Consider the following 22,805-nt stretch of genomic DNA (forward strand, 5'->3'; position numbering starts at 1 on the left):
GACCTTAAAGCTCATCCAGCTCCAGCCCCTGCCATGGGCAGGGACCCCTTCCACTGGAGCAGCTTGCTCCAAGCCCCTGTGTCCAACCTGGCCTTGAGCACTGCCAGGGATGGGGCAGCCACAGCTTCTCTGGGCACCCTGTGCCAGCGCCTCAGCACCCTTATAGTGAAGAATGTTTTCCTAATGTCTAATCTAAACCTCTCCTCTTTCATCATACAGAGATTCCCCCTTGCCCTGTCCCTCTTTCTACCAGATCTCATTGGAAAGCTTGATTTAAACGTTGTGCTTCAGCAGGCTGTGAACACAGCGCAGAGCACGTGGAGGAGGAGCCCATGGTACCCACAGCTCTCCTCATCCTGCCAGGCACTTTGAGGCCATCACAGGGGCTGAACTGTCCTCCTTGCGCTCTTAATTAACAACCAATTAACTCAGGGCTAATCGGGGCAGCAGCTGGTCCCACCTGGGGCACATCACTGGGGCAGGATGGGGATGGTGGGGAAGGCGTCCTGGGCTTGGGAACTGAGGGTAATGGGCACAGGGCGCACGGCCTGGCTTTGCTGCAGCACCGTGTCCAGGCAGGCAGAGCCCGCGGGCAGGCAGCTCCACAGCTCTCCCCTCGCAGCCCCCCGTCCATCCGGCGGCTCCCGCGGCGCTGCACATCATCTGTCACTCCGACAGGTCCAGACAAACCCGGCTGGGATTAATTAGGCTCCATCTTCGTTTCCTGCAGCCCTGAGCAGGGGCCGGGCCGCGGGAGCCAGCACATGGGCAGGCTCCAGCAGGCAGGGACTGGTGCATGGGGCAGGGGGGAGAAAGCAAGCAGGGGTCCCCTTGGACCCCCCAGATCCCTGCCCCAGTGCTAACACAGCCAGTTAGCAGCACAGCACACCGGCATGCTAACTCGTGCTGGATGCTGACCTGGCTGGATGCGGGCCCCATCCCGGGAATACGAAGCTATGGGCAGCTGTGCAACATGGTCGGATCCAGGACTAGACAGCTGCTGCCACCTCGTGCATGGAGGGCTGCCCATTCCTCCCCAGATATCCCCCCAAAACAGGCCCCAAAGACAGATGGGATCCCTGGGGGGAGGATGTGATCATGCCAGTGAAGAGAAACAGGCAACAACCAGCAAGTAAAACCAGAGCCCCCCCATTTATTAGCAGTTGGTTCAACAGGACCTTCCACCAGCACCTGGGACCTTCTCCCAATACAACCCCACGGAGGACAGAGGGGATGCAGTTCCCCAGTGGCTCCATGTATGGCTGCAGGGGCTCCTGCAGGAATAAGACAGTGGAACCCCCCCCCGCCCGTGGGACCCCTCTCACTGAGGGTGAAACATCATGTTCCTCCTGCTCCGGAGGCAAGGGCAGCATCCTGGGTACCGCATCCACCTCCAGCAGCAATTGCTGCCACCCTGCATCCCTCCATCTGAGGGGGAATTGGGTGCTTATCCCAGTAAACCTGTGATGGCTCAGTCTCGTTTGCCATCCCAGCAGCAAACCCCAGGGGACAGGACACAGGGATGCAGCTCTGTATGGCACCACCAGCATAAAGCCGCATCTCCAGCTGGGAATCCATCCCCTGTATCTGCACTGACCTTCGTCCAACATCACATGTAACAACCAAAGAGACCACATGAACCCCTCAGGGCTTCGGTACAAATTCTGGCACTGAAGAGAAACAACCCCCTGCAAAATGAGAACCAAACGAACCCTCCCCCAGCCCCCCCCCCCCAACATTATTAAAATACTTTTTGTTTTTTAATATTCAAGAGGTTTGAAGTTCTCAGCATCCTTCCGACTGCCGTTATCCCAACGTTCGCCCTGTCCCCAAGATCCGGCTCTCCTCTGTGCCAGGGTACATTGGGCACCGCTTGGCTTTACCACAGGAAACACCACGAGTGAACAAGATTGAGGGTGGGCCACGGGGAACAGGAGCACACCAGGACCTCCAAACTGGGACCTGCACACTGGGACCAGCACACCCGGACCAGCCTCCTGCTCCACCACAGTCCCATCAGGCTGCCCATGGAGGGAGAACAAGAGATTGAGGAGCTTGAAAACAAATAGAGATGATGGAAGAATTCATGCCTGAACTTTTCATAGAAAAAGCCACTTTTCTAAGTAGATGTTGGGGAATCCAGTAAACTCCCCTGTTCTGTGCAGTGGGGCTGGTGGCAGGAGTGGCTCTGGGTCCCTCTGTGCTTTGGGTCTCCACCAGCTCCATTCTTCTGCTCCAGCTCAGCAAAGTCACCTCCAGCATGCCCAGAGTGGCTCCTCCACCCTCAGACCAGGAGGTGAGGGACTGCTCTTTGCTGCCCTCAGGCCCAGGGAGTTGAAGCCCATTTTGGGCTGAGAAAGGGGGAATTTGTGCCACTTCCCCATGTCAGAGTAGGACAGGAAGTGACCTCACCGACACCTCCAGGAATTAAAAGGGGAAAATAAAATGAGATAGAAAGGGGTATGGGGTAGGTGGCAGCACAGGGATTGCAGTCGGGCTGCCTTGGGCAGCCTCCGGTGTAGCCGTCTGCTCCTGGGGTCCCCTCCAAGGCTGGTATTGCTGAGGAAGGTCCCACCGGGTGCAGGGCTCCATCCCGCTCAGGTATCGCTGGGTCATGGTGGGCAGCAGCTACCTGGTGCTCTGCAGCTCCTCCCGCAGCCAGGTGGGCAGTGTCTGCCCCATCTTGTACAGGAGCTTGGAGAGCTCTATGTTATGGTCCCTGTAATAGTCCCGCAGGAAGGCGCGCGACTGCAATGGTAGAACAGAGAGGAGGGTCAGGGGACCAGCCCCAAGCCCATCGCCCCAGCACAGCCCCCTGGCCTCGCTTGGGACCATCCCATGAGGCCTTCGGCATACTCACATCAGAATCCATCTCGGGGTACTTCCTCCCTTTGCTCTTCCCCAAGCATTTCGTTTTCCCTCCATCCAGAAGCTGACACCAGAATCCTTTCTTTGGATCAAACCTGTGAAGCGAGAGCTCTGCCTCACCCCTCTTGCCCAGCACACCTTCCGCAGCATTGCAACAAGCCCCTCTGCTTCCCAAGCATCCACAGGAGCACTTCTCCACCTCCTTTAAACCCACATTCCAGCTAACATCTCATTATTGACCCCCTGGTACAGCAGGTTCCCTGCGCAGCTGCACAGTAAGCAGCCCACCAAGGTTCATTCATCACCACATCACCCTGCTGAGGGAGCACAAGGGTCTACATAGGTTTAGCTATTATTTCCTGTGGCACTTTCAGCCCTGGATGCCCTCAGGAGCCCCACAGCACCTGGGTGCAGACTCAGAGCAGCCACGTGTGCAGACAAGCCCTGCACAGAGGTAGATTATTACTTTTCTAGGAGCTCTGGAGCCTCCTGCTTCCCACAGTGGCTTTAATGTCTGGGAGGCTCAGAGCAAGGTGACACCCACAGAGGTGCCATATTGCCAGCAGCAAGAGCTGCTCCCTGCAGTGTGGGCACGAGGAGCTGGGGTACCAGGGCTCAACACTGTCATACACAGCACAAAAAGCACCCCTGAACTCTGCTCCAAGAGCCCAGACCTGCCCCCAGGCCGCCTGGTGCGACACCACCATCCCTGCTGCAGGGTCTGCATAAGCACAGCAAAGCAGGGTGCTTGTTGGATGTTTTCTGATGACAGCTACCCCGATGTAGGTTGCAGCAACGAGGAGCTGCTGCTCCAGCCTCAGGTGAAACGCTGGTCTCATCAAAACCAGCAGAGCTCTGTGGAGAGCCCCAGGGCTGGAGGCTGCACCAGGGGCAAGGGGAAGCTCGGGGAAGGACTCACGCCAGGGTCTTGTGATAATCGATGAAGTTGGTCACACCGAGGAATTTCTGGACCGTCTCCATCACTCTGGCAGGTTCCGTTCGGAGCAGCTTGCCGTCCAGGACCAGGATCTGCAAGGAGCAAGGCACAGCAGTGAGGTGCTGCTGGCTCCCAGCCCTACTCTCCTGGGGCACAACACCACCTCCACTGCACCTTTTGCCATTTCGAAGCCAAACCCGCCACCAGCCTGTGCAGGGTCCCCTTTTGGATGCTAATGTGCTCTGGTGTTCACTTACACTGGGTGTTGAAAATGAAATGCAAATAAAAGCCAGGGCCAGGATCCATCCAGGACATCAGAGCTTCAGCTCGGGGCTGCCCAACCCGCAGCCAGCCAGGATTGCATTACAGCTATTACGCCAGCAGCAGCCAACTAACAGACTTTATAAGGTTAAGTGACAGTGGAAAAATCATTCAGGGACTGAGCCTGCACGGTGCCAGCAGCGCTGCAGTGAGCGGGTCACAGCAGGGCTGGCATCCAGCGCCCGTTTCCCCTGCAGACAGCTCAACCACGGGCAGCTCTGCTGCTATTTTTGTCCTCTGATGCTGTGGTGACACCAGATAGGGCAGCCCCAGGGGGGTCTGTGGCCAAGAGTGGCGGGTGAATGGGGGGTGCCCCTGCAGAACCACCCACAACTGTTCACCCCAGGGCTCCTTTTCAACCCTGCTTTGGCAGAGGACCAGCACAAGGACATCTTTGGGCATCATTCATCACCAACCTCACACTACAAGGGCTTCCTTGTGCAGTATCTCCCCTCTTCTCCTTCTCTGAGTACTTTTACCCTCCCTCCCTGTGGTTTTTAGTGTATAAGCAACTCCAACAGGAGCACCCTCACAGCTGATTTTGGACCCAAGCTCTTTTCCCCTCACATTCTTGCTTGGTGAGGGCTGCTCCCCAGGGTGCTGCCACTGTAGGAGTGGGTGCTCCCATCCGTACCTGGTTGGCGTGGTAGCTGTTGAGCCAGCGCTCGATGTGTGTGGCGTACCAGCCCGGCACCAGGCAGCGGTTCTGCAGGGTCCGGAGCTTCGGAGCAGCCTCAGGTCCTGCTGTGATCACCTCATGGAAGGTGTATTTCAGGGCAACCGGGTCGTCGTGAGCTCGCTGGTGCTGTCAGGGAGGAGCAAGGCAGGTTTGTTCCTTGGGCAACCCAAATCCTGAGCTGCCCATGAGGCACCGTGTGTCCCAGGCCACCATGCTATGGTGTTCAATCAGAAAATTCAGCACCCAGAGCCATCCCCCCTCCCAAACCAAGCTGAGAGAATCCCCTTGCCCACCACGCCATGGGGCTGCCCACAGTGGAGGAAAGGCAGTGGTGGGCAGCTCACCTGATACCAGGAGTAGGCTCGATCTGCAGGGTTGATGAGGATGGTGATGACTTTGGCCTTGGAGAGCAGGGCGGCAGCTCGCCGGGGAGCCACTTCTGAGTCAAAGTAGTTGGCACTTTTCTCGAAGTAGAAGTCGGAGGTGGTATTGGAGGGGATGGGGAAGAACTCCATGTACCTGGGGAGGCACAGTGTGAGGCAGGCGGACAGGCACCACGAGATGCCCCAGAACCCCCCTTGCAGGTGATATCTCAAACACTCGGTACCAAGCAGAGTCCCCCCAGGTCTGACACATTGCCTGGGGCTCCACAATCCCCTCCAGCTATTCCAGAGGGCCAGGCCTCACCAGATTCCCCAGGCAGACCCCAAAACCAGGAGATAACATATGCACAGAAGCCTGGCTTCTGCCAAGGGCAATTCTGAGTTGTGACAAGCAGCCTTACAGACAACACCTCAGGGACAAACCACATGACGGCCTGAAGGCACAGGGCAGAGCCCGTGTGGGATTCATCCCACCCTGCAGCACCCAGACCTGCCAAAAGCCAAGCGGCTGCAAGGCTGATGGGAAACCCCACAGCACCACTGCTCCTGTTCCCAAAGGAACTGGTGCTCCCAGCTCAGCTCCCACAGCGTGGAGACCTACCAATCGATGCCCTTGTGATAGTTGTGTCCATTGAAGAACTGTATCTCCTCGAAGGTCTCTGAGCTGGGGTAGTTGCTGCTCAGGTCTGGGTGCATCCCCAAGAAGAGATAAAGGGCAGTTGTTCCTTTGGACAGAGAGAAAGCAAGAGCTGACTTGGGACAAACCTCCCTCTGGGCTCTGCTGCATGGCAGAAGGGCTGAGAAGCTCGTTGGGGATGTGGGAGAACGTGGCGATGCCCCTGGCATGCTCATGGCACCAAGGGTGAAGGAAAGTACCTGTTTTTTGAGGCCCAATGATGAGGAGCTTTGGGAATCGGTCACAGGTCTTTTCTTTGGACCAAATGTCTTTGTGCCGTTTGTCTTCACAGGGATCCTGAAACACAGGAGGGAAGATTAGAGACAGGGCAGCCTGGGTGGGACCACACACCGCTGCTCAGCCCCCTCCAGCCCCAACAGACACACAGGGAGGCCACACTGCTCAGCAGGCAGGGAAAAGACCAGGCTTATCTCCAGATCTATGGAGCAAACTCCTTCCTGGCACCACCCCCAGAGCCACAGAGACGTTTAAAAGCACTGCCACCCAGAGGATCAGAGGGAAACCCACGCTGGATGGGACCTGAGGAGGTCATTGACTCCAACCTCCTGCCCCAACCAGGGCCAGATATACCCTATTTCCGTCTCCCAGCACAATAAACGTGGCTGCTCTCCCCATTCCAAGCATGGGGAGTACCTGCCACAGCGGGTCCTTCTCCTCAGAGAAGATCTGGAAGTACTTCTGTGCTAGCTGCACCGGCGGCAACGTCTGCAGCTTCAGGTTGGTCCAGGAGTTGAGGAAGCGGACCAGGTGCTTGAAGGTGTACAAGCCCAGGCGATCGTTGCCGTAATTGGACAGATGGGTCATGAAGATGCTGATCTGAAGCAGAGAGGATGGAGCAGGGGTTAGTGGGACCTCAACCAGCAGCCATCCCATGCACTGGCTCCCACCCTGGATGAGGACACTGGGGACATCTCCCACAGTGGTGCTGGGGACAGCTCTGCAAGAGACATCTCTTTGTCCCTGTGCAGTACTCACGGGGTTAAGGAGCACGGTCAGGAACAGTTCGCCCCCATTGATGATTTTGTCCAGCTCACTGGAGCCACCAGGGTATTCGTTGTAGAAGATGGTGTGTGTGAAGAGGCCGCAGGTTTGCCGGGGCAGTACCTGGGCAGGAGAAAGATAGGGATGGAGTAGGTGGTGAAGTGGTCACACTGCCTCCTCCAGGCAGCCAGGGCTGGGTCCCTTTCTCCTTCTAAACAAAAAGGGGGTCCTTAACCCCTCAGGGGTCAGGACCAGCTCTACTGTCCCTCACCACCCACAACTTAAATCCTGCTACCCACAAGGGATGAAGGTGAACAGATGGAGGAGCCAAGAATTGTCCTCATGTAAGCTTCCCCCATGCAGGATGAGCAGAAGGCACAGCCTCCTCAAATCAAAGCTGCCCAAAAACCACCTACTGAGGTTCTGGGTTTTGGTGGCGGAGGTAAGAAGAGAGAAGATGGAGCCTGGCTACCTACCATGATGCCATTGTGGATGAAGCCACGGCGATAGCGAGCAGGTTTCAGGTGGGGGTACTCCTCCGTGCTCGTCACTTTGATGGACCAAACCTGCTTCCAAGCTTCGTACAACTGCACGTGGACAGGGTACACACCTGAATGGTGGGGGGCCACGGCGTACCCCATGTCAGTGGGGATGCCATGCTCCTGCAGAGAAGACAGCAGGGAGTGGGTGACTGTGGAGACCCCAAAACCACAACGTCCCAAACCAAACTCTCCCCAAGGGACTGCCCATTCCCAACTATTTGTGCCCCTGGGGAGCAACCAGGGCAAGGCTGTGTCCATCCATCCTCTCCTAACCAGGTCTGTCTCCTTGAAAGGCAGCCTAGGAGCAGACATGATGGGTGGACACTTGCTCCTCCGCTTCATGTGGACCATCCTCATCCCTGCCACTTCTGCTGTCAACAACACCACAACAGCAACAAAGCTCTTCTGTAGAGAATGAGATCTATCTATCTACACAGGCCTGTAAATTGGTTTATACCAGTCTGCTTCTATTGTTTATAAAGCAGCCTAGAAACTGAGCTGGAAAACTGCCCATCACAAGTAGGGGTGGTCTGGTCTCCCTCATACTAAGCACCTCTAGTTATCAGGCAATTATTTCAAGTTAGCCTGAAGATCCCTCACTTAGGCCATGAATCCGGCTCTACTCGTTTGGGTTCAAGACAGCTGTGAGCAAACCAGTCGATCACAGCGTGATCTGGTCTCAGTGCTGACTTTATTAGGACCACAAAGGCGATAGTCCAAAAGGACGGACAGCCCCTTACCAAGCTGAAGGTCAAAGCCTGCCTTTATGAACCAAACGTATCTCCAACAGCTCGGCCTGCAGAGGGAGTTTCCATCAGCTTGAGCTTCCTGGCACACAGCCACTGCTCCAGGATCCCACATCATTGCCCAGCATTGAACAGCATGGGGCTGAACACCCAGACCACATCCCACTGGATTGGAGCTCTGCATCCCCCGTGGAGCCAGCCAGGGAGGCATGGTTGCAATGCACAAGGGATGCTTCCCTCTGAACAGACACCAGGGCAGCTCACTGCCACAGCAGCAAGTTGGCTGCTGCAGATAAATCCTTTTGCTCCAGGTACTAGTGCATAAATGGATTTACCCACCCAGCTGTAACATGGGGGACATGACTTAACATCACCAGGTCCCTAAGCAGAAACTGTCCCCCGGGTCACCTCTTCACCCCACTTCTCCATCCTCCCCCCACCATAAGCAACCCCACCAGCAGCATCTTACTCACGACAGCGAATTTCTTGTTTAAGGTCATCTGCTCGGCGAGCACCGACTGGTTGTGGAAGAGGTGAGGCTGCATGTGGCTCCACATGTGGGGGAACCACCAGAACTCCCTCACGTAGGACAGCAGCAGGTCATCGCCTTCATCCTCAGCATCGGTACCTGTGGGCATGACACTCACCATCACCACCAGGTACATAGAGCCCCTCTTGGTGACCAGCTGAGGGGGTGCAGCAGGGCAGGATGCCCAAGGACACCCCTGCAGCCCCAACACCAGCCTCTCTGAGTACCAGTTTGTGCCCCAACACGCAAAGCAAGGCCCTCACCCTCCTTACCCGTGTGGAAGAATTTCCCTGAGTATCCCAGGTTGAAGGTGAAGTTCGGGATGTGGGTGCGCAGCTCGTTCTGTGTGTCAAACAGCGCCTGGGAGAAGGGGAGAGAAAGCAAGATGTCCTCAGGATGTGGCCACTGGGATGGCTGCCATGCCAGGGTGAGGAACCATGTCCCAGAAAGCTTCACAGAAGGAGAAGGGATGCTCTGGGAGCAGGAAAGCTCATCCCTGGAGCATCCTGGAGCAGGCACAAGCACCCATCCCTCCCCTGCCCACCCAGCCCGGACATCACATCCACACCTTGACATCTTCCACCTTCATGCGCGTGCCCTCTTTGCCCACAAAGATATCATCGATGTCCACCAGGATGTAGCGGTCGAGGGGCAGGGAGAGCCTCTTGCCCGTCAGGAAGGAGACAGAGTCCACAAAAACCAGCTTGTGCAGCCAGAAGTTGAGGTTGTTGCCAAAAAGCACCCTCTGGATCCCATCGTGGAGGCCCAGGTCCTGCATCACGGTGGTGTGCAGCGCTGCATCCACGCTCATGTGAGGGATGGACTCAGCCGACTTGGTCTTGGCCAGGAGGACGGGCTCATAGGTGGAGTGGTTGGACTGGAAGACGGTCCAGTCCTCCCCGGGGAGCACACCCTTCTCCACCTCGCTGGGGCGCGTGATGTACAGCAGGGGAGACTTGGGGTTGATGCTGCAGTCCTTCAGCGCCAGGTTGGAGTGGAGGAAGAGGGGGAAGCCCTTCAGCTGGGCGCTCAGCAGGCTGTTCTCATTGGCCTGCATGGGGGAGACGGGAGCTAGAGGAGGTGCATACTGGGGACGAGTGCCCAGACTGGCTGTGCAGGCAAGGGCTCACTGGGGGCATCAACCATGGCAACGGGGGAGGCAGCTGGGAAATGGGATGCTAAAAGCAATGGAATGATCCCAGAGGTGTGTTTTCACCCCCAAAACACTCAGGGGCTGCACAGCCCTTCCACAGGGAGAGGGCTAAGATAGGGCCCTCTACTAGAAGCCTGTGCCCATGCCAGGCTCCACACCATCTCAACCTGCTTGCAGACAGCAAGGGGGGGGCAAAGTCCTTACAGGGACCCCACAGTCCCCCTGGCTTATGCCTATCTTAGCTGCGGGGTCTCAGCTCACCCCATGCACCCGCTTACCTTGAAGAAGCCGATGATGCCCACGCCATACTCCACACAGTACTTGTCCAGCAGCTCCCGGTTCCAGGCATCCAGGTTGACGTACTTGAGGATGTTCTCATAGATGATGAGTGCAAAGCGTCCCCGGTCCTTGTCGGTCAGCGTGGGCATGTCCCCCTTCCCCGGGGCGATCTCTGTCCTGTATTTGAAGCGACTCGACTCCAGAATGGCCACGATCTCCTGACCAAGCTGTGAGTAGAGGCTCTCCACAAAGACCAGCACCAAGGGGTCCGTGCGGGAGGAATCAGCCACCTTGAGGGTCTTCAGCGGCAGCAAGCGGGAAGGGGCCACCTTGGGCTCATCGCAGTCCGGCCCCACCACATCCCCAGAGGGCTCCAAACCCCTTTTCCACCCATATAAATAATAAGCAGAGACGAAAACACTGAGCAGGCAGAAGGCAAAGAGCAGGAGCAACACCACCTGCGGGGAGAGCTGCCAGACACCGCGCCGGGCCCTGGCCAGCACAGTCATCCTTGCATCCGCGGGGTGAGGTGGGGCCCCTCTCCCTGCTCACCCCCTCCCCTTGCGAGTGCCGGGGAGGGGAAGAAGCAACGACCAACGCACTAAAGAACAGGTAAAGTCAAACTGGGTACTCCTAATAAATTAAACCACTAGCGGGCTGCCCGGGCAGGCTCTCTCCCCTCCAGCGTCTGGCGTCCCTCGCTGCCCGATTCATGTCACCATGGCAGATGCACCCAGAGTCCCGTTGCCGAGCCGAAATCCCCGTGGTGGTGGCAGCGGTGGCAGCAGCAGCACCATGGCCGCAGCGGCACTAAGGGGCGGCGGGCGGCCTCGGCGCAGGTCGCGGCAGGCATGGGGACATGGTGGCTCCCTGCGGTGTCCCGGTGTCCTGGCTCCACACAGCGCCCTGCAAGACAGAGGTGGGATGAGCAGGGATGGATGCTGCTGATACCAATGGCAATGCTTTTACTGGAAGATCTCTTGCTGTGTGCCAGGGCTTGCTGAGAGGGTGCTGTGAGCTCCTGCATGAGCATAGCAGCACACATGGGCATGGGACCCCGGCTGTGGTGTGAGCCTGGAGCGCAGCAGCATCACTGGGGTGCTATGGAGAGGAGCCCCCATCACACCAAGCAGGTGGAGAAGCAGCCCCGCTCCTCCTGTTGGCACAGTGTGGTGAGGAGAACAGGGCTGAGAGCGGTCTGAGCCCCATCTCCCTACCCAAGGGCAGGGAGGGACGCAGGCAGAGAGCCAGCATGAGGCCGAGCCAGGAGCCTCCAGCCAAGGTCACTGAGATGGGCACATGGAAGCAGCCACGTGGAGCCAAAGGGACCTTGGGAATACTTCTTCCCTGTGAAAAGCCCTTTTCAAAAAAGAAAAGAAACAAACAAACAAAAAAGGACTGGGCACTACTTGCGGGGGGTGAAGTCACCCAGGGCACACACGCTGATGCAGCCAGTGTGCTGAAGGAAGAACTGAAAGCGTTGATACGGTGGCTCGTCCCCAAACGCATCACCAGCACTGGGGACAAGGGCAGGAGTCCCTGTTCCTCCCCAGGGAGAGCTCTCTGTGCCCCACTGCACCACAGCTGAGCACCCACCCCACAGACACCAGCCGGGTACATAACGGGATTAAACGTGGCGGGCTGAGCGGTGCCGTGGATTACAGGCTGGGGCTTGGCAGGGTAATCCTGTCATCCCTGCCCTTCCTGCATAAACCCTGCTCCAGGATCTGCTTCCCGCTGCCGGCGGGGTGCTGCTTCACCCAGGCCCCATGCACACTGCCAGCCTCCATCACCGGCACCCACCAGCATCCCTCACTGCCGGCTGTGCCGGGCACAGCGGGACATCAGGGTTTATTGACTTGTAATTTATCTTTGTGCACATGGATGATCTCCAGGCAGGACCATGACAGCATGCACCTTCGCCCTCAGCCCCTGCGGTGTGCCCTGCCTCAGCTCACAGCTTCCTTCCCTCCAGTGGGGCTGGACCTTCAGCATCTCAAGAACACCCCACCAGGGCTCTGCAGCAGCATACTTCTCCAGGTCCAAAAGAAGCAGCACACTGGGACTTGATTTTAGGGAGGCTTCCCTGCCCAGGTACCATCCCTAGGGATGTGGAGAGCTGGGACCACATTCTCAAGCACCCTGCCCATGCCATCCCGCTCCCCCTCCGTTTCTTTCATCTGTCAGGAGCAGTGGGTGCTGGCAGACACATTCCCATGGTGATGGGTGGGCAAGTGACAACCAGCAGGTTTGATGCCAAGTGGTGGAGATGGTGGCTGACGGGTATGACTATGTGTCCGTCCTTGCACCAGCCTCCATGAGTCACAGCAGATGGGAATGGGGCCCCACATCTACATCACATGGCATTTCCAAGGAGGCTTCGTTAGTCCATTCTCTTTTAAAAGCTTTTAATTACGGTACTTAATGAGCAGGCTTTTGAGACAGCATCTCAGGCAGATACTGACTGGCTCTCCCTGGGGAGGGAGTCTGCCACGTCAAAGCACAACAGCAACACCTGCATTGGACCCCTGGAGCAGCCACGCGTGAGCTGGGACCAGGGCAGGCAGCATCCCGCCCCACAAACCCGGTGCTGAGGCAGGAAGCAGCAGGAATCCTGCTCTGCCAGTTCAGTGCAGAGAAAACCCTCCATGGGGAGGATGCTCTGGGGTGGGGATGCTCCTGCTCAGGGCTTTTTCCATATGAATCTTACGTCAGCGATCCTCATAGGGAGATTGAGATGAGCTCTTAGGCAGAAGCTCTTCCCTGTGAGGGTGCTGAGGCGCTGGCACAGGGTGCCCAGAGAAGCTGTGGCTGCCCCATCCCTGGCAGTGCTCAAGGCCAGGTTGGACACAGGGGCTTGGAGCAAGCTGCTCCAGTGGAAGGGGTCCCTGCCCGTGGCAGGGGTTGGAGCTGGATGAGCTTTAAGGTCCCTTCAGCCCAAACCAGGCTGGGATTCAGTGAATGGGTGCTGGTTCCACGCTGCCCAGCAAACCCCTGCTCATCCCTGGCAGTGGTGGGAGAGCCAACAGCAGGTCAGGGAGGGTTTGCATTAGCAGGTTTAGTTCCAAGAGCACAAAACAAGCTCTCAAGAGCAACAGCCTTTCTGAAACGAAAAGGGAAACACGATGGTAAAACAGAAGCAAGCCCACAGGAGCTGGCAGGGTGACAGCAGGAGTCAAACTTCCTTTTAACCTGATTTTTAGAGGCTGCTCAGGTGCCTTTTAAAACCACGGTGCTTATTTAAAAGGCACCGGCTGGAAATGTCAGCCAGAGTCCCACACACAGACCTCAGGCCCCCAGAAACATCATGCAGCACCAGCAGGCTCCCATCACACAGGGGGTGCTCAGCCTCACACCAACGACCACAGGAGAAAGAGGCCCAGAAAATGCTCTTTTCTGGTGGGTTTCTGAGCAGAGCCCTGGCCTAGGCTCCACCGAAGAAGAGGTTTGGAGAGGAGGCTTAGCCACAGTGCTCTTAATCCGGCCGCCCTGACAAACACAATCAGCATCCAAGCGGCTTCCCCAGCGCAGCCGGAGCCTGGAGCACCCTGCAGGGCTGGACCAGTGTCCAGGGAAGCCCTTTACTATCAGCATTTCAATCTAAGGCAGCTGTAGGAGGAAGAGGAAATGGTTGAAAAGCTTTGCTAAATCCACTCCCCAGCATGGTTTGGGGGCTGCAGCTTCCCCCTGTCCGGAGCTATTAGCCAGAGACACTCTTCAGGGAACCATTGTACCCCAGAAAGCCAGAGGGGCACTGGAGGGGATGCGAGGGGATGAAACCACCTCTGTCAGCAGCTTGCTGCACTCTTCCTTTAACCTCCGGTGAGATTTCACAGGGATGCAATGGGAGGATTAAATATAAGCAAGGAAGTGCAAGCAGATCCGGAGGAGAGGGAAGGGTCGGCAGTCCCGGCAGACAGCCACAGCAGGGTTTGATTTATCAGGGTGCAGTAGGTCCGGCTGCAGGTGCAAGATGTGAACATCAGGCAGTTCACAAGTCCCGGATGTCAGATAAATCAACTGTCCCAACCCATGCCCGGGATGGGAGGTGAGCTCCAACCCATGGTGCGATGCAGCAAGGAACTGCACGCACATCTCCCTTGCACCACTTTGGAAAGGGCTGTAAGGGAGGGAGCAAGCATCCACCTGCATGGAGAAGAGACCCCAAAGCCTTCCATGTCCAATCCCTGGCTCCAGTAGCTCACAGACCCCCCAACATTCAACCCACAGAGATCAGGCCACATCCTAAACACCGTACCCCTGCTCCTCACCCCTGAGGGAGAGCCCCATCACTGCTGGGTAACCACCTCATCACCCCCACTCCAGCTCCACTTCCCCACGTAAGCCAGCCCTGGGGGTTAAGCCTGGATGGAGGAGGATTTAGACTCAGGATGCTAAATTGCATCGCCCAGCTCAGCGATCTGCAATCTCTTCTGCTCGCTCCAGTGCCTCCCTTCCCATATCTGACCACCACAGTGCACACAGCCAGCTTGGCCTCACCAACACATCTGCTTATCTCCCACTTGGTAGCTCTGGGGCCCTCAATACAAGAGGGACACGGACCTGCTTGAGTGAGTGCAAAGGACGCCACACAGATTAGACATTAGCATGAAGCTCTTCCCTGTGAGGGTGCTGAGGCGCTGGCGCAGGGTGCCCAGAGAAGCTGTGGCTGCCCCATCCCTGGCAGTGCTCAAGGCCAGGTTGGACACAGGGGCTTGGAGCAACCTGTTCTAGTGGAAGGGGTCCCTGCCCGTGGCAGGGGTTGGGACTGGAGGAGCTTTAAGGTCCCCTCAACCCAAACCAGGCTGGGATCTGATGGTAAAAGGCTACTGGAAGGTCTAAATTCAGCCAGGCTGGGACCCATGCCCACCATGCCTGCTGTGCCTCCCACACCTCACACATCCTCACCAGCATCCTCAACAATCACTAACTGGTGCCCTGCAGCCCCAGGAATCACAACTACCTTTAAAAGATGCACAAAAGGCAGCCAAATTATTGTTATTATTAATAGGTTTAAGTTCCCTCTAGAGGGAATCCCCTTCATTCCACTGGTAATATTTAGAAGGCTACAGATCTAAAACCACTGAGCTAAGCACATCTTTAGAGAGGAGATTAATGCCATCATATTATTCAGGAGACAACTATGAGCTGAAGACAGGGGAGCTTGCTTTGAAAATGAAGAACTGGCATGAAAAACCTGCCTTTAAGCACCTACCTCTGCACCGCTGCCTTTATCAGCTCTGAACAGCAGTGATCCCAACCTCGGCTGGAAACAGCAAAGAGCTGGGGGTGCTGGCATGGGAGAAGAGCCATCACAGGCTGCAAAGGACCATTGCCTGTCCCTGTGCCCATCGCCTTCCACCCCAGCCAGGGCTGGATTTACTGGCCAAGAGAAGGCACCATCAGGAGATGAACTCCTCTGCTTCAGTATGCAGCAATGAGAGGATGCACACTGGTACCAAAGCACAGGAGCCGGAAGGTCCCAGCTTCCTGGTGCAGCAGCCCAGGGAGAGGAATCCAGCATGAAAGCTCCAACCAGGAGATTTTCCTGGTGATCCCCATTTACTGACAGCCCGGGAGAGCCTTTAGGATGGCCCCAACAAGACACGGATGGAGGGATGAGCTGTATGGGCATCCAGATCCCTCCCACCAGGCTGCAAACCCAGGGTGTCCAGGCAGGGAGAGGGATGCGGAGCACCTGGAGAGGGGAGAACAAGCAGAAGGGCAGAAACAAGCTGAAACAAGCTCGTCCTGGCCGCCCGCTCTCCCCGAGGCTGCCCGCGCACCACAGGCAGGTTTATAATGCCAGATAAGGAGCGTCTTAGCGGTAGATTACACGGGCTGCTTAAGTGCTTTGCAAACAGTAGTTACAACATGCCAGGGAGAAAAACACCCTGCTGCTGGCCGGGGATAGCCCCAGCGCCGCTCTCCTAAGGACACCCGTGTTTGCCCAGTGCCAAAAAGGTGTAAAACCAAACAAGGACAAAGGCAGGCCCAGCAGTTGCCCTTGGGACAGGCAACTGCTCCCATCCCAAACCCTCCCAGCTCGGCTGGATGAGAGCAAACACAAGGGAATATTGGGAAAATTTATCCTGATTTATTCAAGGTCTGGAGGGTTTGCACCCCAGGAGAACTTCAGGAGGAAAATCCTCCCTTTTTCTCAGCACTTTAAGACATGACTTATAAAGCCTGGTCGGAGCAGCCTCCTGGATTGCTGCTGCTGAACCAAATACCCCCTTGACACCTCGCTCCCTCTGGATATAAACCTCTGGCTCTGGCTGCCCACAACCTGCCTGCTCCTCTGAGAAAGAAACAATGAACCCAACGCAAGCGGTCAAAGATCTTCACATTGAAAAAGTTATTTTTGGCCAAAGCCCCTTGCTCTGGAAGAGCTGTTTTTCAGCCGGAAAGCCCTGTGAGCACTTTGGTTTTACTGAAGAGATTAAAGGAATGTTTTTCTCGTGTTTTCTTCAAAAAAAAAAACAATCCTGAAAATGGCTCTTTCCCTGCAGAAGGATGGAAAAGCAACGTTCAGTGTGTGGTAAATCACTGCCAATATCTGCTGATCTTTTAGGGGAGAAATAACCCCAAAACAATGACAAAACCCACCCCAAATCCCAAAGAACTGGGTGAGGTTCCTGGAAGCCCGTGATTAAAACTTCTCCCCGTGGCAAGCCTGACTGACAGGGCTTTGAAGACTAATTCTAGCAAACCCCATGTCCTAAACCCACTCCCCAGGTCCTACCCCTGCTAATCCCCATTCCCAAGCCCTGAGGTGCTGCAGCCACCAAGGAACCCCCCAGAGACATCACCCCATTTCTGATCCTTGGGCAGTGGTGGCTGCCACCCCTCTTGTCCTCAGCACCCTGATTGTGAAGAGCACCCCTCCACACTCCCCCCATCTCCAAACACCAGCACGAATCAGCCTCCTCCATTAATTAGGCCAGCAATTAGCAGCAGTCATTAGCTTTCCTATGTCCCAGGGCTGCTGGCTGGGCACTGATGCTCCCCAACAGCATCCCTACCAAACATCCCAACACCCTGTAGCCAGACTGTGGTTTGGGCCATGCTGCTGCCTCCCCCCAGAAAAGCAGGAGCTTTCTGGAGGTGACTCCTCCTCATGGGTATTTTTTGCCCTTGAATCTTTGGGAACAGCCTCCCTCCAGAGGAAGGAGCTGGGGGAATTCTCCCAATCCTTAATTGAAAGAGGCACTTAACGAGGAGAGTTTCTTTTGTCCCGTAATTGAAACAGGTTCTTACTGACAAAACTCCCCATGAATTTTAAGTGGGTTCGAAAGGAGGGGGAAATCCACTCAATGAATCGGGTTTCCCTGCTTTGAAATGTGCCATGTGGGTTCCTGCGGCTCTCCAAGTGTCCAAGAGCCTTTCTGGACAAGCAGGGCCTGCATCCCAAGTATTTTAAAAGGAAAAGGGACAAGGGGAAAATAATCTCACATCAATTTTTATACTGTGCTGGATGGCAGCCTGTGCTCCCAATGCAGGTCGCACAAGGACTCCTTCCCAATGAAATCCTGACTGAAAACCTCTCAACACCACCTTTTGCTGCCTGTGGCACTTTGCTTGGCCAGAATTTCCCTGGAGAGATGCTGATCCTGCTGCAAGTGCGAGGGTGATGCTGGATCACAGCGAAGCAGTGATTCCGCCCCTCCACCGCCAAGGCAGCACTGTGTGCCCCATGGGACAAACCAGCTGCTTCGTTTTCTTGACAGCTTCCCATTACAGGGAATTTGAAGTGGGAAGGAGAGCAGATCCATCCTGCCACAGAACTGCCAGCTGCTCTGGGGAGCGCAGCCTGCCCTGCCAAGCACTTAAACCAGCCCCAAAACGGTGCTTTTGCAAAGCAGCATCCCTAAAACTACAGCATGAACCAGCTCATGGAGAGCAACCACCCCCCAATGCCTGTATCCTAACCCTGCAAAGATGGAGCATTGCACAAGCTGACCTCTCCTCCCAGGGTCTCCTGAGGATCCAGACTGTATCCATCCTGCCTGATGCTTTGCTGAGCCACAGCCAAGCTCTGCTTCTCTGCAGTCTGCCAGGAGCCCAAGGCACCCATGGAGCCGCATGCTTGGAGCAGGTATTGAATGAGAAGCCAGGTAACCGCCTGATGTGCTGCAGGGATGGCTATGGGGCTAGCGGGTCCTTTGGGGAAGGGCTGGGAAGCACAGGCGGATGCAGAGGCGGGATGTTCCAGGACCGGCACACTCCAAGGTCATGGCCGGGCCAAGTGGAGGTCAGATCCTTTATTAGATCAATGGACAGAGTTGGAATAAATGACACATTTTGGGTGTGCAGGCATTCCTCAGGCCCAAGAGCACATCTGTGTTCTCCTAAAGGTATCTGTTAGGCTAATAAAAGACATTACCTCTGCACTCAGACTTCACCACCCTTAAAAAGTACCAGAGGCTGCAATGCTCACTGATGGTGAAGCCCATGTGTGACCCCACAAGTGCAGCATCGGGGCTGCTGGCACCTAAGCTGTCTCTGGCCTCCCCTCCTTCCAGATCCCTGTATGAGGCAGTATGTCCATGAGAAGCCTGTTGCTTTAGTTTACCTGCTCCCAGGCAGCCCTGTCCTCTCCTCCTCTGCAGAGGTTGCAAGCAAAGCAAATGCTTGAGGAACCAACCTAGATGCCCCATCTACACCTCCACCCCATGGCTTCATGCACCAGCTTGTGCTTTCGGCCAGTGAAAGCTAATAAACCACCATAACATGTGCTGCTTCACACCTCACAGCCCAGCCGGGCCGGGAGACCACACCACTCCTGGCCTCTCTACCTGGGGATATTCCCACTCGCTCAAGTGGGCTCCCATATCCCCACTCAGCCATCAGGCACAGCATCCCCATCCCAGGTACCACACATAGCCTCCTTCTCTCCCGGCCTTGATCCCACTCTCCATCATAAATCCATGAGGCCAGCACAGCCAAGGGCTGAATCCAGGCTGCTGGAGCACGCATAAAATGGCCTGAGCTCTATGTTTATACTTCACGCATTGACAACATTTTGCAGCCGTATTTCAGGACTGTGCTGTTGACACTTTCTAACACATCCCTTTTTTTCACACTGGTAACATCGCCCCAGGCTCCAAGCCCTGCAGGGCTGTATAAGGCTGTGAAGAAGCAAACAGTGGCCAGGAAGGGGGATATTCAGTGAGATGCTGACAAGTAGCTGAAAAGCATTTGGGTTTCGCTGAGGCCAAGGCATGGGAAGCAGAGCCAAGAGAGCAGCATGCTAGCCAGAGCAGCAGGGACACCCAGGGGCTGCCATCCTTCCAGACCATATGCAGAGCCATTGGACGAGATCCACATCTCCACGTGTGGTGGAAGAAGGACACCCATCGCTGTACATCCAACCCTCAACATGCCCAGAGACAGAAAGAAAACACTTCTTCCTTGCTTTGCATCAGTGATGAGATTTTCCAAGATACTTTGGGTTCCCTGGGAGAAGTGGGACAACAGGGGAGAGAGCCCCTGGGAGAGTCTTGGTCTCTCCAAAACAACCTCCATCTCCATGGCTTTAAACCAAAGCAGCAGCAGGGCTGAACTCCAGGCATTAATACCAGTGCAGCTCCTCCTAGGAGAGCTCACACTGAGGATCTCTTGACCTTCCCAAATCCTTTCAGGAAGGTAGCACCAAGGGCAAGGGCTGCAGCAAGGTCCTGCTGCTTTTGGCAAGGACACGGCACCAAGGTGCTCCCAACCCCAGCCTCCTCGCCACCACTGGCAGTCACGTGTGGGATTTACGGCTCGATATTGATTCGTCTTTGCAGGCTCTGCCATTCCAGTCGGTGGCTTTTGCAGGAAAACAACATGAATCATAAGCTGCAGACAGCCCTCTCCCCACGTCCGTGCTGTGTGACTCACCCAGCCCTTCCAGGGGTCCCGGTTTGAGGGCTGCCTGCTCCACTGCACCCAGCGATGGGCACAGAACAGGGGGGCAGGAGTCACCATCTCCAACAGGCAGCTGGGGATGGAGTCCTGAGGTTTTATGAGGTGGTCTCCAAGCAAGCAGCATCACACTTTCCCTCCATCCAAGCCCTCCTTCCCCTGTCTCAGGCTACAAAGGCACTGGCACACTCGTGATGATGGCACATTGCAAAATGCACAAAGCAATGCCAGCACCTCGGCCAAAAACACACAAGGAAGTCAAGGGCAATCACAGACTCACAGAATGGTTTGGGTTGGAAAGGACCTTCAAAGGTTATCTGGTCCAACCCCTTGCAATGAGCAGGACATCTTCAACTAGACCAGGCTGACCAGAACCACATCCAGCCTGCCCTTAAGTGTCTCCGATCCTGAAGTCCTAAAGCACGTTCTAGAGCAGGGCAGGAAACATCAGTGAGATGATGAACTCCAGTCCTCTGTGGCCATGAAGCAACCACAAGATATAAGAGCTTAATATCTTGCTTCTCTCTCTGTCCTAACCTCATTCTAGCAGGCTCAACCTCAACAACCAAAACTAAAACCCAACTCAGGAAGGTACGTCTAGAAGGTAGAATTCCACAAAAGACCATTTTAAGCAAGGCTCTCCATGATGCTGCCACACAGCACAAACAGCCAAGAGAGCAGCTCCATCTCCACTACCCGAGATGGGACACTTGATGGGACCCTGGCCCTCCACCCTCCAGCACAGACACTCAGAGGTGCCCCCAAAACCAAAGCTGGGTACAAAAGCCTGCAAGTGAAGAGGGGCAGACATCCCCAGTGATACTCTGCAGCAGGGACACACTCGGCTGTGCCATACTTCACCATGACACGCTACTGAAAAAAGTATTAATCATTCCCTCTCCATTCCAGCCTAGTTTTGACTTAGAAAAGGCATCACCTTTTCTTCTGTTTAAATTACCACCAACAGCGTGTTCAGTGTGTCCTGTTCTAGAGTACTGACAGTGCCGTACAGAAACAAAAGGGGGGAAAAAACCCAAAGCAACCCGCAACAAACAGCCTGTTTGGATGGGATGGGTTTTCCATCCCCACCCAAACACAACCACACCAGATCCGCCAGCTTCCCAAAGGCACAGGAAGAGGGAAAGGGTTTGCGTGTGTGAGCTTTCCTGTCAGTATCTGCGCCCTGTGCCGGCAGCTCCAGGGTGGGAAGGAGGGATTTGGGGGCTGCGGCACCATGGCACGCACCAGGGCTGGGTGAGGTGACCCTCCTGGGTGGCTTGGGGACCAGCAGGATGGCAACATGGGAGGTCCTGGCTTCTCCATACCCATGCACAGATGCTCCAGACAAGGCGCAGTGCTGGGAAACACGAGCTTGGCCATCACCTTTGCTGTCCTTACCAAAAAGGAGCGCTGATACGGGTGAAGGGAAGATGCTCGGCCATCCCACCAGCGGGATCTGAGGGTTTTTTCCTACTCTATAAAGCCCCGCACGTTTTCTCTATTGTTTAATTTCCTTCTTCCCCACCCACAGCAAGTTCACTGAGAAGCAAGGAACTTATTTCCTATTGAATCCGTCCTCGTTGTTTTATTTGGAAAAGGACGACTTCCTTGGCCGCGGTCCCCTTGTGCAGCCGGGAGCAGCAGGCACGGGGCTGCTCACCTCCCAGTCTGCACCAGCACAGCACCGGTACAAAACACTCCTGAGACTGGAGCAACAAAGATGCTGCTTGGCTGCAGGAAGAGCTGCTGCTTCGAGGCTGTTGGTGACAAAGGAACATTGCAAGGCACTGGTTTCCCAGCCCTGCGAGCACCGGCATTGGGAAGCACACCAGCCCCGCGGCGTGCTGCGGCAGCGGGAAGGCAGAGCCCCGGTGTTGGGATGTGACCGCGGCGCCGGGAGCGAGCATCAGCCTCCATGGGAAGCAAAGCCCATTATCAGTGATGCCCAAAGGTGGGCACGCTGGTGCGGCTTCCATACCCCCGGGCATCACCGGCTGCCCCATCGCCAGCAAAACCCAGCAGATGTGGGGGCAGTAACAAACACAGCGATGCCCGAGAGGCCCACGGGTGGAAGAGGGGAAGATTCGGCGCCCGGCAGAGCCCGGCCACGCCGCGCTCCATCAGACCTGACCTCCTCCAGCCCTTTATGATTCCCCGCTCCCGCCGCGTTCGCTCCCGGCAGCGGGGCCGCTTTAGGCCTCGCACCCCACGCCCCGGGTGCCCGTGCTGCGGCGTGGCCTCGGCGGCTCCCCGCCGGCTGCGCGACCCCGGCCGGCTCCTCCCGCTGGGCACCGGAGGGGACGGGACGGCCGGGTTCGGGGGTGACGGAGGGCGGTGGGGCCCGGCCCCGCTCCCCGCCCCAGCCCGGCGGCGGTGCAAGGCCCGGCGGGTCCCGGCCCGCGCTGCCGCCCGCCCGGCCGCCCTTTGTCTGCGCTCCCGCCGCGGTCGGCCCGTACCTGCCTGCCCGGCCGGGCCCGCTCCGCTCCGCCAGGCCGCCGCCACCGCCGCCCGCTCCGCTCCGCTCCGCTCGGCTCCGCCGGGCCCGGCCCCGCTGAGCGCGTCCCGCCCGCCGCCCCGGCCAGGCACCGCCCCCTGCCCGGCCCGGCCCGGCCCGGCCCGGCCCGGCCGGCCCCCGGCAGGCCCAGGCCCGGCAGCGCCGCGCTGGGCTCCGTGCCCGGCCGAACGCAGGGCGGGGAGTGCGGGATGCGGCCCCGCACACAGCGGGGGCGGACCCCCGGGGCTGCCCAGCGCCGCTCCCGGCTGCTCGGCCGCGGTGAGAGC

At 56.8% G+C, this 22,805-nt stretch overlaps 1 protein-coding gene across 2 annotated transcripts; it reads right to left on the minus strand.

Moving 5' to 3' along the window:
• Positions 1–1,133: 1,133 nt before the first annotated feature.
• On the minus strand, positions 1,134–22,581 carry NDST1 (N-deacetylase and N-sulfotransferase 1). 2 transcript variants are annotated; one of them, XM_065690567.1, is made up of 15 exons: positions 22,481–22,581; positions 10,115–11,021; positions 9,252–9,734; positions 8,956–9,043; positions 8,628–8,782; positions 7,343–7,528; positions 6,861–6,989; positions 6,519–6,701; positions 6,065–6,161; positions 5,790–5,913; positions 5,150–5,324; positions 4,761–4,931; positions 3,788–3,897; positions 2,861–2,963; positions 1,134–2,748 (listed from the first exon to the last, which is right to left on the minus strand). In XM_065690567.1, the coding sequence occupies exons 2-15, from the start codon at positions 10,622–10,624 to the stop codon at positions 2,629–2,631; spliced, it is 2,634 nt and encodes an 877-aa protein (XP_065546639.1). In that variant the 5' UTR covers positions 10,625–11,021; positions 22,481–22,581; the 3' UTR covers positions 1,134–2,628. The 2 variants fall into 2 exon arrangements, with proteins under 2 accessions (XP_065546639.1, XP_065546640.1); XM_065690568.1 differs by having other exon boundaries at positions 22,485–22,569.
• Between the last annotated feature and the right edge of the window lie 224 nt (positions 22,582–22,805).

This window comes from Lathamus discolor, chromosome 10, assembly GCF_037157495.1.
Source record: "Lathamus discolor isolate bLatDis1 chromosome 10, bLatDis1.hap1, whole genome shotgun sequence".
NCBI lineage: Eukaryota > Metazoa > Chordata > Aves > Psittaciformes > Psittacidae > Lathamus > Lathamus discolor.

Excerpts from the sequence above, each read along its gene's own strand:
- NDST1 (XM_065690567.1), bottom strand. The coding sequence starts at position 10,624 with ATGACTGTGCTGGCCAGGGCCCGGCGCGGTGTCTGGCAGCTCTCCCCG. Across the intron at positions 6,162-6,518 it reads AGAAGGACCCGCTGTGGCAG|GATCCCTGTGAAGACAAACG; the intron begins GTACTCCCCATG and ends CCTGTGTTTCAG. Across the intron at positions 5,325-5,789 it reads TATCACAAGGGCATCGATTG|GTACATGGAGTTCTTCCCCA; the intron begins GTAGGTCTCCAC and ends GTGCCTCCCCAG.